Source organism: Salvelinus fontinalis, chromosome 8, assembly GCF_029448725.1.
Source record: "Salvelinus fontinalis isolate EN_2023a chromosome 8, ASM2944872v1, whole genome shotgun sequence".
NCBI lineage: Eukaryota > Metazoa > Chordata > Actinopteri > Salmoniformes > Salmonidae > Salvelinus > Salvelinus fontinalis.
The window spans coordinates 6,606,949-6,623,168 of NC_074672.1; the positions used below are offsets into that span (position 1 = coordinate 6,606,949).

At 40.4% G+C, this 16,220-nt stretch overlaps 1 protein-coding gene across 3 annotated transcripts in view; it reads right to left on the minus strand.

Annotated features, from left to right (window-relative positions):
* Positions 1-11,902: 11,902 nt before the first annotated feature.
* The window catches only part of LOC129860444 (histone-lysine N-methyltransferase PRDM16-like), a 366,029-nt gene continuing 361,711 nt past the window's right edge, over positions 11,903-16,220 (minus strand). For 2 of the 3 annotated variants that reach the window (XM_055930830.1, XM_055930829.1), the window contains exon 17: positions 11,903-15,822. In XM_055930830.1, the coding sequence (XP_055786805.1) occupies positions 15,688-15,822 (135 nt within the window). In that variant the 3' untranslated portion in view covers positions 11,903-15,687. The remainder of the gene's footprint in view (positions 15,823-16,220) is intronic. The other variant, XM_055930831.1, reaches the window with a different exon arrangement.

Sequence of the window (16,220 nt, forward strand, 5' to 3'; positions counted from 1 at the left end):
CGCCGGACAGATGGCTTGAAGTTTTGGCCACTAATCACATTGTATAACCACGATTTGTGCCTCTAAATATGCACATTTCCGGACAAACTCTATATGCATTGTGTAATATGATGTTATAGGACTGTCATCTGAAGAATTCTGAGAAGGTTAGTAAAAAAATTAATATATTTTGGTGGTTTATACGTTATCGCAATTTTTGGCTTGAATCAATGCTGTTGTGATGTTTGCAATTGTGGTAAGCTAATATAATGCTATATTGTGTTTTCGCTGTAAAACACTTAGAAGATCTGAAATATTGGCTGGATTCACAAGATCTGTGTCTTTCATTTGCTGTACGCTGTGTATTTTTAAGAAATGTTTTATGATGAGTAATTAGATAATACACAATGGTCTCTGTAGTTATTCTAGTTGCTTGGTGAGAGTTGTGATGGTGGCTGCAATCTTAAACTATGATTTATACCTGAAATATGCAAATTTTTCTAACAAAACATATGATATACAATAAATATGTTATCAGACTGTCATCTGAGGAAGTTGTTTCTTGGTTAGTGGCTATTTATATCTTTATTTGGTCGAAATTGTGATAGCTACCTATGCAGGAAAAAAATGGTGGACAAAAAAAGTTGTGTCTTTTGCTATCGTGGTTAGCTAATAGATTTACATATTGTGTCTTCCCTGTAAAACATTTTAAAAATCAGAAATGATGGCTGGATTCACAAGATGTGTATCTTTCATCTGGTGTCTTGGACTTGTGATTTAATGATATTTAGATGCTACTATTTACTTGTGACGCTATGCTAGGCTATGCTAGTCAGCTTTTTTACTGGTGGGGGTGCTCCCGGACCCGGGATTGGGAGGAAGTAGAAGATAAATAACAGTCATCAGATTACTGAAAGTAAAGTCATGACACCCTGCATACAAATACCTTGATATTTGAGTAAGCAATGATTTATTGTTAACAAAACATACGACTGAGTTTAAGAAACTAAGATTCAAAGTGGGCTTCTTTTTTTTTTTACAGAAACAGATCTTGTCTCTCTCTAATCTGCAGGAAGCCACTTGGTCATTTCAGACAGTTGTTATGGGACCTTTTTACTGAAGAATGTGTCTTTTTTATTACTGTGTTTTGCTTTTTCTGTATTTTAATGTATTTTTTTTGTGTATATAAATGTGTAGTTTAATGTGTTTATTGTATTTTGATGTATTGTGGTGCTATACAGGTCTCATCTGGAAGAGACCTTGATCTCAGCGTTGACTTTGTCAAAATCAAGGTAAAGAAAATCTAGGAACTCTTACTCTTGAAAGTTGTAAAAGTAGAAATGCGCAAGGTGCAACTTCAAAATTGGGTAGTACATCATGTCAGCCATTGCATACCTTATAGAGCTATTTATAACTTGTCAGAAATGTCCAGATCAACTAGCCCAGGTTTCTTTGCCCATAGATTTTGTTGTAATGTTTGAGTCAATCAAATATCCCATGAATACACATTAGACACGGCAAAATGTTTTATAGTGGAGCAGCGGTCTAAGGCACTGCATCTCAGTGCTAGAGACGTCACTACAGACACCCCAGTTTGAATCCAGGCTGTATCACAACCAGCTGTGATTGGGGTCCCATAGAGTGGAGCACAATTGGCCCAGCGTCATTGGCTTCATCAACGAGTGCATTGATGACGTCATCCCCACAGTGACCGTAGGTACATACCCCAACCAGAAGCCATGGATTTCAGGCAGCATCCCCACTGAGCTAAAGGCTAGAGCTGCCACTTTCAAGGAGCGGGATTCTAACCCGGAAGCTTGTAAGTACTATACAGGCTCTCACGCTCGTTGGATGTGGCAGGGCCTGCAAACCATTACAGACTACAAAGGGAAGCACAGCCGAGAGCTGCCCAGTGACACGAGCCTACCAGACGAGTGCCAGACGGATTACCAGGACATGTACTGCGAGCATGCACTGACCAACTAGCAATTGTCTTCACTGACATTTTCAACCTCTCCCTGTCCGAGTCTGAAATACCAACATGTTTCAAGCAGACCACCATAGTGCCTGTGCCCAAGAACACTAAGATAACCTGCCTAAATGACTACCGACCCGTAGCACTCACGTCTGTAGCCATGAAGTGCTTTGAAAGGCTGGTCATGGCTCACATCAACACCATCATCCCAGAAACCCTAGACACACTCCAATTCGCATAACACCCCAACAGATACACAGATGATGCAGTCTCTATTGCACTCAACACTGCCCTTTCCCACCTGGACAAAAGGAACACCTATTTGAGAATGCTATTCATTGACTACAGCTCAGTGTTCAACACCATAGTGCCCTCAAAGCACATCAATAAGCTAAGAACCCTGGGACTAAAGAGTGTGCAATAATAGTGTATAACATGAGTTTTGAATGACTACCTTATCTCTGTACCACACACATACAATTATCTGTAAGGTCCCTCAGTTGAGAAGTGCATTTCAAAGACTGATTCAACCACAAAGACCAGTGAGATTTACTGATGCCTCGCAAAAAACAAAACCTGGGTAAAAAAACAACATTGAATATCCCTTTGAGCATGGTGAAGTTATTAATTACACTTTGGATGGTACTGTTTATCAATACACCCAGTCACTACAAAGATACAGGTCTTCTTCCTAACTCAGTTGCCGGAGAGGAAGGAAACTGCCCAGGGATTTCACCATTAGGCCAATGGGGACTTTAAAACACTCACAGAGTTGAATGGCTGTGATAGGAGAAAACAGAGGATGGATCAACAACATTGTAGTTACTCCACAATACTAATTTAATTGACAGAGTGAAAAGAAAGAAGCCTGTACAAAATAAAACATGCATCCTATTTGCAACAAGGCACTAAAGTAATACTGCAATAAATGTGTCCGGAATACAGTGTTATGTTTGGGGCAAATCCAATACAACACATTTCTAGCATACAGGGGGCTGCATCATGTTATGGGTATGCTTGTAATCATTAAGGACTGGGGAGTTTTTCAGGATAAAAAATAAACGGAATGGAGCTAAGCACAGGCAAAATCCTAGAGGAAAATCTGCTTCAGTCTGCTTCCCACCAGACACTGAGAGATGAATTCACTTTTCAGCAGGACAATAACCTAAAACACAAGGCCAAAGTTGAATGGCCGAGTTACAGTTTTTACTTAAATCTAGTTGAAAATCTATGGCAAGACCTAAAATTGGTTGTCTAACAATGATCAACAACTAATTTGACAAAGTTTGAAGAATTTTAAAAAGAATAATGGGCAAATGTTGCCCAATCCTTGTGTGGAAAGCTCTTACAGACTTACCCAGAAAGAGTCACACCTATAATCGATGCCAAAGGTGCTTCTACAATGTATTGACTCATGGTTGTGAATACCTATGTAAATGAGACACTTCTGTATTTCATTTTCAATAAATCGGCAAAAAATTCTGAAAACATGTTTTCACGTTGTCATTATGAGGTATTGTGTGAAGATGGGTTAAAATATTTTATTTTTGATTCATTTTGAATTCAGGCTGTCCCTTGCCCGAGGTGAGGAGCCAGCATGGTCATCACCATGGACCCGGACACACCAAGCCCCTCATGATGTTGCATGTCAGTGGTGGACCCTGTGTAGACTATAATGTCCTGGACAAATCCTGTCCTCATGTCGCACATGACAAAGAACTTGACCCCAAACCTGTGCCCTTTGGAAGGAATATATTTAAAGAACGCCAGCCTACCCTTCCATAACATCAGGGACTCATCAATGCATAGGGCCTTGTATGGCACAAAGACCCTACCAAATGCGGATGTCAGGCTGATAAGAACATTTCTTATTTTGTGTAAAGGGTCATTAAGGTTGGCAGCGGTCTTGGGAAAAGAGGGTGTCAAAGAAGGCAATTGCAAACATAGCATCTATGCTCCAGTACTCTTTTAGGAGTTATTCTTTACTATTCCCATGAGAAGGACTGTCACCAGGAAGCAAAACATTTCACTAATTGTGATTGTCACCCATTTAGCAAGTTTACCCCTCACTCCTGGCCCTCTCTTGTCCTGTAGCTCCAAGGCATAGTGATTGGTCTCCTCTAATGTCTCCCATCAGCTCCTCTGTCAGAAACAGCTTGAAGCACTCTGCCTCAGAGAGAAATGACAAGGGGCTTTGCACTCCAGACTGGGACTCATCAAAGCAAACAGCAGGGCCAGGAGGGGTGAAATGGCTGGCAGCCTTCCAGCTACCACAGAACTCCTGTACTACATCCACTGTCGGTCTGCCTCCATCACCACCCGCATCTTCAAAGGGACCTGGGACTTCGTCAGTGGACAAGGGGTCCTCAGATTCAGGGTTCTCAATGGCTACAAGGTTGGGGGGGCAGCTCCTCACTGTCAGAATCTGATTCCTGACTTTCATACTCAGACTCATTGTCAGAATTTTAAAAAATCTACAGAATTTCCGCATTTGTGAGTTGTCTCCTTTTGAAAGACATTGCTAATGCTACAGCTTAGCTCACTAGCTACATACATAAACAACAACACTGAATGAGGGGGGTTACAGCAGCACCTAGATCGTCTTCACAGGTTCTGTCAGACCTGGGCTCTGACCGTTAACCTAAAAAAAACAAATATAATGATATTCCAAAAAAGGTCGGGAAATAAGGATGACAAATATAAATTCTATTTGGACACAGTTCTATTAGAACACACCAAAAACTACACATATCTAGGACTAAATATGAGCAACACAGGTAGCTTTCACATGGCTGTGAATGAGCTGAGAGACAAAGCAAGAAGAGCATTCTATGCCATTAAAAGGAACATCAAAATTGAAATTCCAATTAGAATCTGGCTCAAAATTTTTCAATCAGTTATAGAACCAATTGCTCTATATGGCAGTGAAGTATGGGGTCCACTCTCTAATAATGAATTTACTAAATGGGACAAACATCCAACTGAAATATTGCATGCAGAGTTTTGCAAGACTGTATTGCAAGTACAAAGAAAAACTCCAAATAACGCATGTAGGGCAGAATTGGGCCAATACCCCCTCCTCATTCGAATAGAAAAAAGAGCCATCAAATTTTACAACCATCTAAAAACAAGTGACCCTAAAACATTCCATCACACAGCTCTACAATGTCAAGAGATGAAACCAGAGAAGAGTCCCCTCAGCCAGCTGGTTCTGAGGCTCAGTTAACCAACCCAAACCAACCCCATAGAGCCTCGGGACAGCCCTCAGAAAATCTGGCCCAACCAAATCATCACAAAACAAAAAGAAAAATATATAACCTATTGGAAAGACACCACAAAAAATCAAAGTAAACGTCAATGCTATTTGGCTCTAAACAGACAGTACATGATGGCAGACTATCTGACCACTGTGACTGATAGAAAACTGAGGAAAACATTGACTAGGTACAGACTCAGTGAGCACCGTCTGGCTATAGAGACCGGTCGTCACAGACAAACCTGGCTGCCCAGAGAGGACAGGCTGTGCTCACTCTGCTCCAGAGGAGAGGTAGAGACAGAGGTGCATTTCCTACTACACTGTGACAAATACTCAGACCTAAGAGCATATTTCTTTCCCAAAATTATAACTCAATACAAAGAATTTGAAACTATAAAAGATGAAGAAAAAATAAAATATTTATTGGGTGAAAAGCCAAAATGTGCAGTTTTGGCAGCCAAATATGTGTCCTCCTGCCACAACCTGAGGGACAGCCAGTGAAAAGTGCAAAGTAATGTTGATAATATTTCCCATTTAGCTTAGTTTTGTTTTGTCTTTCATACCAGGTCATATGTCTTCTCAAGTCATATTGACACTGGTCTACTACTGTTGCTTTAATTTCTTGTTGTTCTGATTAATATTGTTGTTGTAGTTGTTGTTAATGGTAACCCCATGTCCACTACTACTGTTATTATTGCTGTTGGTCCCACCATTTATTTATATATAAATATATATATATTTTGTATATATATACATATATATTTGATTTTTATTTTTCGATATGTATACTTTGACAATGTAAGTAATAACGAACTTGCCATGTCAATAAAGTGAATTGAATTGAATTGAATTGAATGGCTCAGAGTGGGAGTGAGAGGTTACGTGATTGACTGCCGGCACACACCATTTGTATCAATAAATCACTATCAGAAAATGTTTTGTGTGGTAAGTATTTATTTATTTACTGTTTTATTCACAAGTTTTCAAGTCCTGGTAACAAATCATGCCTTCCGATTCTTGCATAGATGGACACATATTATGTCTGTAAAATACTTTTTTGAAGGTTGTACTGATTATGATGAGCTAAGCTAATTCTAGCTATGTGTGGAGCCATGTTTGTTGACATACAATGCATTCTGAGTTTCACAAACTTCTGTCGGACCAAAGATGTTATAACAAAATGAGGTAAGGGAGGGTTCACAAATTTGAGTAAACTTCCGGAAGTGAATGATGTGATGTGAATGATGGTAGACGACACCCTTTTCAACATGCATACTATAGATCAAACTCATCTTGTCTCCTCTCATTACCTTCGGTTAATGCGAAAAAACAAACATGGCAGCACACACAAACTACCCATCTTCGGATTACATTGGAGGGTTAGGACTGTAACCACCAGAGGACTTGAAAATGAGCCGGAGCTGAGAGGATCGCCAAAACTAAAGGTATTTGGTTTCAGTGCATTTTACTTTAAAAAAGTGTAGTGTACATAGCCTATCAATGTGTAGACATACTGTGTAATAAAATGTATAATTGTGTACAAAGGGCTGGACAACGAGCCGCGCCGAAAAAACGCATGGTTCCACAGAATACCAACTGGGACGGATTCTCGAGGCAAATGTGGCTTCTTCATCAACATCGTTATGCTTTCGTTAATAAAATAATGATACAAATACTCTCGCCAGCTTCGATCCATGCCATTGATCAAATGGCCTGCAGGATGCAAATTTGTTTGTTTGTCAGACAAATGATTGGGTCGAACGTACAGAACTGTACAAAACAAGGTTAATGCACACATGGTTAATGTTCTGAGAAAAATATATACATATATTGGTCATGGCTCCCGAGTGGCACAGCGGTCTAAGGCACTGCATCTCAGTGCAAGATGCATCACTACAGTTCCTGGTTTGAATCCAGGCTGTATCACATCCGGCCGTGATTGGGAGTCCCATAGGGCAGCGCACAATTGGCCCAGCGTCATCTGGGTTTTGCCGGGGTAGGCTGTCATTGTAAATAAGAATTTGTTCTTGACTGACTTGCCTAGTTTATTAAAGGTATAAAAAAAATAAGAAAAAAAAAATATATATAACATGTCTTACAGAGCCTTTCCATAAATCCACTCAAGTTTCTTCAACTGTCTTCTGACTGTGATTAGAGCGATGTTGATGTTGCGCTGTGATGCCAGCAGATTCCATACTGCATTTGCCGATCACTCATCATCTTCAACCATCAGTCGGTGGCTCAAATAGGCTCCCTGGATATTGTAATGAAAAGCACTATACAAAGTAAATGCATTATTTATTATGGTCTGACATGTCTGGTGAAATTTTGCAATTTTGTCATGGGTTTTGTTTGGTAGATTGTTTTGTAAATATGAATTTACATTTGTGGTGCCACTAAAAAAAATATATATATATTTAAATCAATATTGTCACTATTAAAATATTTTTTTTATAATTGAGGGAAGGTGGACAGTTAAAAAAAATGAACCCCAAAAGGTTCTTTGAGTAACATTATGAGGGTTTCTTCGAAGAACTTATAGGGGTTCCCCTACAGATTCAATTTGAAGATCCCCTAAAGGATACTCCAGGAACCTTTTCTTTTTAGAGTGTAGGAATAAATGTCCTTTGGATATTCAAAGCCGAGCATTCAGCGTTCAAGACAGCAAGTGTGTGTGTGTGTGTGTGTGTGTGTGTGTGTGTGTGTGTGTGTGTGTGTGTGTGTGTGTGTGTGTGTGTGTGTGTGTGTGTGTGTGTGTGTGTGTGTGTGTGTGTGTGTGTGTGTGTGTGTGTGAGAGAGAGAGAGAGAATCGAAACACACAGTAACACGTGGAATATAGCAATAAGATTGTCAGTTTAATATGCAGTGCAGATCACCTCCTATTAATCTACTCAGAGTTTTAAGAAGTGTGTGTTCAATTATTTGTGACCTTGTGGCATTTAAAGCATATTGAAGATAGAAGCAATAGGATATGAAGAAATAGCCTACACACGTGTGGTCAACTATTTCACCACCGTTTCGCGCTGCTCTGAGACAGGCATGGAGACTGGTCTTGATAAATCAATGAGATTTTTATTTTCACTGAATCTCCGTTTGAGTATTGGTTAGACTACAATTAGATGTGAAAATGTTAGGATTATTTTGCTGTTGGTACTGTAGCCTACTCCCGACCGATCACATTGTACAGCGCCATATTTTCTGAGAGTTTAGTTTTTCCTTTTTCTTGGAATAGAAACACTATAATATTAATCAACTTAATTAAGCTACAATTCTTAAAATTAATCCCATATACTATGTTCTTACAAAAAAGGTTTTAAATTCTCTAGTACAGACAATATTAAAGGCTGTCAAATGCTTCTCAAAGATGCCCTCTGGTGGTCAAACTAGCACTAACTAGCATTAATGGCAACAATAGCTGACACTTAAATAATGCCATAGAATTCTGTGGCAACCGGCAAGGTGTGCAGGTTTGACAGGAAGAACCAGTGTACACACTATTCATTCGGTAATTGACCTCATCATCATTTACTTCTATGGTCTCTTCGGAGATGCTCATATTCATCAGGATAAATAGAAGTGATAGAACATAACAAAAAAGTAAATTCACTGAATAAGATCTGTACAACATTGCAATACACAATAGGGTGATAATGTCTGGGAATAGTTAACGGAAAAAACCTTGTTGCCTGTTTTCACCATTTGTTGCCTCCATGGTGCTCCCATCTAGTTCAACAACTCCAGGCTCCTTCAGAAACTCATCCCCCTTTAGAAAAAGACAGCTGGTTATATTCCAAGCATATAGCATCTTCATTACTGGCAAACATTTTGAATAGTAGAGAGGGAGACATGACAGTGCCAGATATATAAACCTACACACATTGGCCACTCAAAGAAGGCAGGCTCAAAGAGAGGTAAACCTACACACAGGCCACTCAAAGAAGGCAGGCTCAAAGAGAGGTAAACCTACACACAGGCCACTCAAAGAAGGCAGGCTCAAAGAGAGGTAAACCTACACACAGGCCACTCAAAGAAGGCAGGCTCAAAGAGAGATACACCTACACACAGGCCACTCAAAGAAGGCAGGCTCAAAGAGAGGTAAACCTACACACAGGCCACTCAAAGAAGGCAGGCTCAAAGAGAGGTAAACCTACACACAGGCCACTCAAAGAAGGCAGGCTCAAAGAGAGATACACCTACACACAGGCCACTCAAAGAAGGCAGGCTCAAAGAGAGAGATACACCTACACACAGGCCACTCAAAGAAGGCAGGCTCAAAGAGAGGTAAACCTACACACAGGCCACTCAAAGAAGGCAGGCTCAAAGAGAGATACACCTACACACAGGCCACTCAAAGAAGGCAGGCTCAAAGAGAGGTAAACCTACACACAGGCCACTCAAAGAAGGCAGGCTCAAAGAGAGGTAAACCTACACACAGGCCACTCAAAGAAGGCAGGCTCAAAGAGAGATACACCTACACACAGGCCACTCAAAGAAGGCAGGCTCAAAGAGAGATACACCTACACACAGGCCACTCAAAGAAGGCAGGCTCAAAGAGAGGTAAACCTACACACAGGCCACTCAAAGAAGGCAGGCTCAAAGAGAGAGATACACCTACACACAGGCCACTCAAAGAAGGCAGGCTCAAAGAGAGATACACCTACACACAGGCCACTCAAAGAAGGCAGGCTCAAAGAGAGGTAAACCTACACACAGGCCACTCAAAGAAGGCAGGCTCAAAGAGAGGTAAACCTACACACAGGCCACTCAAAGAAGGCAGGCTCAAAGAGAGATACACCTACACACAGGCCACTCAAAGAAGGCAGGCTCAAAGAGAGATACACCTACACACAGGCCACTCAAAGAAGGCAGGCTCAAAGAGAGGTAAACCTACACACAGGCCACTCAAAGAAGGCAGGCTCAAAGAGAGGTACACAGAAACCAACCATAAATGATGCACACAAAGTTCACACTACCCATCATTGAAAGGAATAGGAAAAAGGTACCTAGCTATTCTCCTATTGAAATGAATCAGGTGTTCTTAGCTATCTGACAGTGTGGTGTTGGATGCCACTCCAATGCTTGATAAAGCAGGCAGAGGTAACACTTCCATTGGAGTGGACTGGTGGGGCCTTTTCATAACTAGAAGATGAGAAATTACATTTTTATTTCACGCATGTCCCATTTATTATATCACATATCTAGCTTGCTAATGTATGTCACAAAACCTAGCTAGTGAGCTAACTTGTCAACTCTCTACCAAGCTACATAATGTTAACTAGCTAGCTAATATTGTTTCAGTAATGTTCTGTAATAACGTTAGTTACTTGTACGTCTCAAAAATGTGAGGCAACTATACAGCCGAGCACCATTACAGCTGCTTACGTTACAGTTGAGCGCCATTACAGTTCTATCACTCTCAAACAGAGAAATGCACAAGAAACGTTCGCTAGCCGCCCCAAGAAAACAATGTGTAAAATGTAAGTAGGTTCTAAATGATCATAACTCTCAAAAATACACGTATATGTCAATATCTTGACTAGTTTTAGATCATAAATACCATGTACATCTTAGTTATTTATCAAGACAGCCGTATAATTTAGATAGCATAAAGCTAACCCAGATTCTCCATTTACAGCCATCTCAGCTAACATTAGCTAGCTACTTGTCAAGCAGAAACCCGGTAATCGGTAACCGCCTCTGTTGATTGTGCTCAGAAGAAGATGACCATGCCTCTGAGTGACGCTGCTCAAAGAGGGAGGGTGCAGTCCTCCAATCGAAAACAAGAGATGCGCCGCCTTTTATTGAAAAATTCCAAACGTTTTCATAGTCAACTTATGCACAGCGCTGACACTTACACTTACCCCACCAAACATGCCACCTGGAGACTTTTCACAGTCCCCAGGTCCAGAAAAAATTCAAGGAAATGTACAGTATTACAAAGAGCCATGAGTGCATGGAACTCCCTTCCATCTCATATGGCGCAAGTGAACTGCAAACCTGTTTACAAAAAATTAATAAAGCAAAGGCACAACCCCTGTCCCCCATGTGACCTACTTGTGTTTATGTACAGTATTTGTGTTTTTAAATGCATGTAAATGCATTTAAATGCATAAATGCAATTGTAAAGTATTTTGTCCATATTGTAAGTTTTGTCTTGTGTCGGACACCAGTAAGACTAGTTGTTGCCATTGGCGTCGGCTAATGGGAATCCTAAAACATCTCAATCAAATCAAACATTATGTTCAGTATTTTTCAACACGTGACATTCGAATGACACTTCGCTATGCAGTGTAGATTTACAGTTATTTTTTTTTACGAACAATGGAGTACAAAAAGCATTTTGCGTTCTGATGCTGTACGACGGGTGAACTAAAATCATTAGGCATTTACAAGTAAAATTCTTCAAGAATCAATGGGTATATATCATTCATTTAACAGGATGTACCAATCGCAGATTGGCCCTTTAAAGTGGTTGTATGCATGATTTGAGAATCATGGCAAGTGGGCAGGGTAGGCCTATTCATTTATCATCTAAATAGTTCACTATCTGTCCATTGCTTTCTAAGCCATACACACATTTGGCCCAGGACAATTTTGGCAATGCAGAGAAAAAAGAGAGATAGAGAGAAAGAGCAATTGGGTCATTTGAGGTTCATTGAAGGCTACATGACAAATGCAAGGGACATTTCATATAAAAAGCACACAGGTTTTATTGCATATCAATTTCATGTATAAATTCTTCATAACATTGGAAAGATTACATTTGGTATACATTTCTATTCTACAGAATTAACATCAGAATCATATAATTTCCATTACACTTCTTCAATAATCACAAGCATTACAAAAACTGCAATTTCAGAATTGTTCAATATTATTCTACAATCCTTTCATTTAAAAAAAAAAATACATCTCTCTGCCACAAGCTTTTTTGTAATCATTTAAGAACCACTTGCCCAATACATTTGTAAGGGTTTGAAGTCAAACCTACTAACCAAACCACGTACAATAAGTGCATCTACGGATTCATTTTTGTTTACATTTCATTTTTAAATTTAAGATACACATTTCACAAATGGACATCATTATGACCGCTAAACACGTCATGCACAATTTATATTTTTAATAAACATAACAGAGGTGATACAACTCAGATTCAAATGAAACGAGCACCATCCATTTAACCCATTTTTTTTTCATAGAATTTTTCGGACATGATGCAACATTGTTTGTTATTAAAATACTATAGACTGGTTTGCTGAAAACATAATGAAAACGATGAGCGCACTTCAATGGGGCAGACGTCTGTGTGTTGTGATTCTGGATGGTCACATAGCTAGCTAGCAACGAGAAGCTGACATGTGGTGAATCGTGGGTGACTCGTTTCAGCTAGTTTTACTTCGTTCTTGATACCATGTCTTTGTTTGAGGTGTTTTGATTGATGTCACTTCTAATGTCAATATGGCAAAAAATGTGCTAGCTAGCTAACCAACAACTGTAACTATGTATTTGAGAGACAACAATTGCTCATTGTGCAAATGTATTTATGTTTTCAATAAACGTTGGAGACGACATATAGTTTACATGTTGTCAACAATCTAAGCCATCCCCTGTTTGGCCCCATAGTTACGAACACAGCGGTTTAATTTCTGAACAAACAACCTGTCTATACAGTTAAAAATAAACCATATTATTTTGTACTTTTTCCTGTAACAATGGGGGAAGAACAGCAACCGGATTCTGAAGTGACCAGTTTGGGACCAATATTGCCAGATCCTATCAAAAGCTGGCAATGTGACCTTTGACTTCAATGTGGATCCATAACAGCACACACTTACTACAGTAGTACATTTCCACAAACTTCAAAGTGTTTCCTTTCAAATGGTATCAAGAATATGAATATCCTTACTTCAGGGCCTGAGCTACAGGCGGTTAGATTTGGGTATGTCATTTTAGACAAAAATGTTTAAAAAAAGTGGTGGATCCTTAAGAGGATTTATGCAGCAGAACTAGTATGACCCTGCCACCTGCTGACAAAACAAAGGATTACAGTGCTTCAGTTAGATCTAGATTTCTTCCCAGGGTCATCGTTGTTTTAAGTGAGGCCAGCCACGTTTACTCCTCACAGTACAGTAAATGTGTTATGCTGGGTGTTAAAACCCCCTTACAGACAATAAATACATCTCAGACACAGCTGAAGTAAGGGGTGAACCATCAAGCTATTTACTTTTTTTTTTATTTAACCAGGCAAGTCACTAGAGTCAATACTACTTACAGAACCATTTGACCCTGAGAGTAAAGCTACTTCAAGTAAGGTCAGTGCTATTCCGGAATCCTTGGGACGTCCATACCCTAAACCCTAACTTCTACCTTAACTTATAACCATAACCATAACCCTTACCTAACCCTTACCTTAACCATTTTACATTTCAATTTCAATGGGGTAGGGACGTCCCAAGGATCCCGGATAGCACAGACCCTTCAACTAAAGAGTGGAAATATGATGGCATGGTACACTGTAGTTGGACACTATCTGACAAATAATGTCTATTTTATCTATGATGGGCATTCTGAGATGTTCTTTTCTAAAACCACATGGTCACATTTGAAAATAAGAATCCCTACAAAATGAAACCATTCACGCAGAATCGGAGCACTGATAAACGGATTTAGTTTACATGTTGATGGGATTTATTGTGGAGTAAAACGGATTTGCTCAAACTTCGGATCAATTACAAGCTAACAATACAAAGCCGTGGCATCCAAATCACCTGACAATCATAGTAAAGGCTGCAATTTCCAAAATAGCCAAAGTAAAAATTCAACCACCTTGAACACAAAACACTCAGCATACTGGTTGAAATGTTCTCAACTGAAGCGAGAATCATCAAACCTCACGATAGACACAACATTGCAAACATGATCTGAATCAGTGGTTCCCAACCTTTTTCAGTTATTGTACCACCGACTGAATTTTGCTCTGGCCGGAGTACCCCTGAAGTACCCCCTCATGTGCATTTTACCAGTAGGCCCATGGTCTTCTCAAGTACCCCCTGTGGAAAGACCAAGTACCCCCCAGGGGTCCTAGTACCCCTGGTTGGGAACCACTGATCTAAACAATCTAGAACTACCATGTCACTATAAATAAAAGCATCTGATTTCATGGTTTCTTTCCAATTTGGCACACTGGTCTTGACACAAAAAAACATTGGAACCGAGACTCACAATCTCGCTTGCATTTCGATTCAATTTCATTCCTTCAACAACAGGTAAAAGAGAGAGAAAAATACTTTTTCATTTGTCACTTGTCTCCAATCGTGACCCCAAAATGTTTCCCCAAATAAATAGAATCCACCCAGTCTTTAAATTAAATATAGAAGAAGGTAATCACATCAACTTTGACAGCTATGAAAACCCCTTGAAAAAGAAATGCTTGTCGGGTTATTTGGCACATACCACTCTCGCTATGAACGTCCAGGTTATTTTGTACATCATACAACAATATCATACAATTTTGGTCCTTCACTATTTATACATTTATATTAACATTTGAGCATGGAGGTGTCTAAAAATAGACAATATTGCTTATCAAAAAGCAAAACACAAAACGGAATCAAGTTAACAGAGGAGAAAAAGAGGGGAAAATACATTTAGCCCTACTCTAATCAATGGACGTCAATTTAAAACCTCTTGCTCACCAGACAACTGTTGAAGTCCAGACTTTGTCCTCTGCAATGGACATTATATGTTGGGGGTGGGTCAATCTCCATGACATCATCATCCTGTACTTTCTTTATAAACCAGAGTGCCGTTTCCTGCTGTAACATTTAGCATTGTGGTATTACTGATCTCAAACAGGAAAGAAGAGCGTGAAGTCATTTGATCAGATGAGGAGGACAGGGGTGGGTGGGTGAACGAGCTACTACACCGCCATTATGTGTTGATACTTTTGCTCCTCCCACCGAGTGAGAAGAGCGCCCCCCTATGGACATGCAATGCACATATTCCAGACCTACTGTCACTGTATATGAAGCTATTGAGAAATTGCTGTGGTAGACTGTGTAGAATAGACATTTTGCTCCCCTAGTAATGCAGTGGCATACTCAAACTTGACTGTCTCTGAGAGGTCAACTAGAGGGCTTCGCTGGAATGGAGTGGGGTGGTTCTTCCTGGGATGTCCTTCACCCCTCGACATGGGCAGAGCAGTGCTACCTTGATCTCTGCCTGCGAGTGTCTATCTAAGAGGCCCCTCGTACACACTCACACGCACAAACACACACACACACGCACGAATGTGGGCGTGCACACAAAACACACACACACACACACACACACACACACACACACACACACACACACACACACACACACACACACACAGAAGGGCAGGAGCCACAAATCCTGTCTCTTCTCAGGCCAGGACTATGTGATGTTGAGTTCTCCTCCGCAGTAGGCTTCATCCCTCCTCCTAACTCTCTTAGATGTGGCAGAGTGGGAAAAAGCTGCTCGTCTCGGACGGGCCCCTTCCCATGCTCAGCCAGGCATCCAGTGCGTTCTGGGAGGACGCGTGCAAAGGGCTGTTCTCCGACAAAGACAGCATCATTGCATAAGCCTGGAGGAGACAGAGAAACAACAAAAAAGACACTACCATTGTTCAGAAACCGTTTTGTGAGTCTCCGCGTTAATTGTCAGCTAATCAAACGTGGGTGTCATTGTTGTCAATAAAACCCAAGAGCTGTTCCGTCTCGGATTAGGAGCGTCACTTTGCCCGTTGCAACATGCCTTGGCATGCAAGAGGTCAAAGGTGAGAGAGCACTGTGATGCTGCTGATTGGGGAGTAGTTAGATGAGAGGTTTAGAAAAGAGGGAGAGAGTTAATAGCTCAGTTAGTAGGTAAGATAAGAGAGGGGAGAGCATGTCAACGAGATTAAATACTGGTTGTTATTCACTGACTTTCACCCCGACACTCCAAAAAGCCACATTGAACAACCTGGTGTTGTGTTTTGGCCTG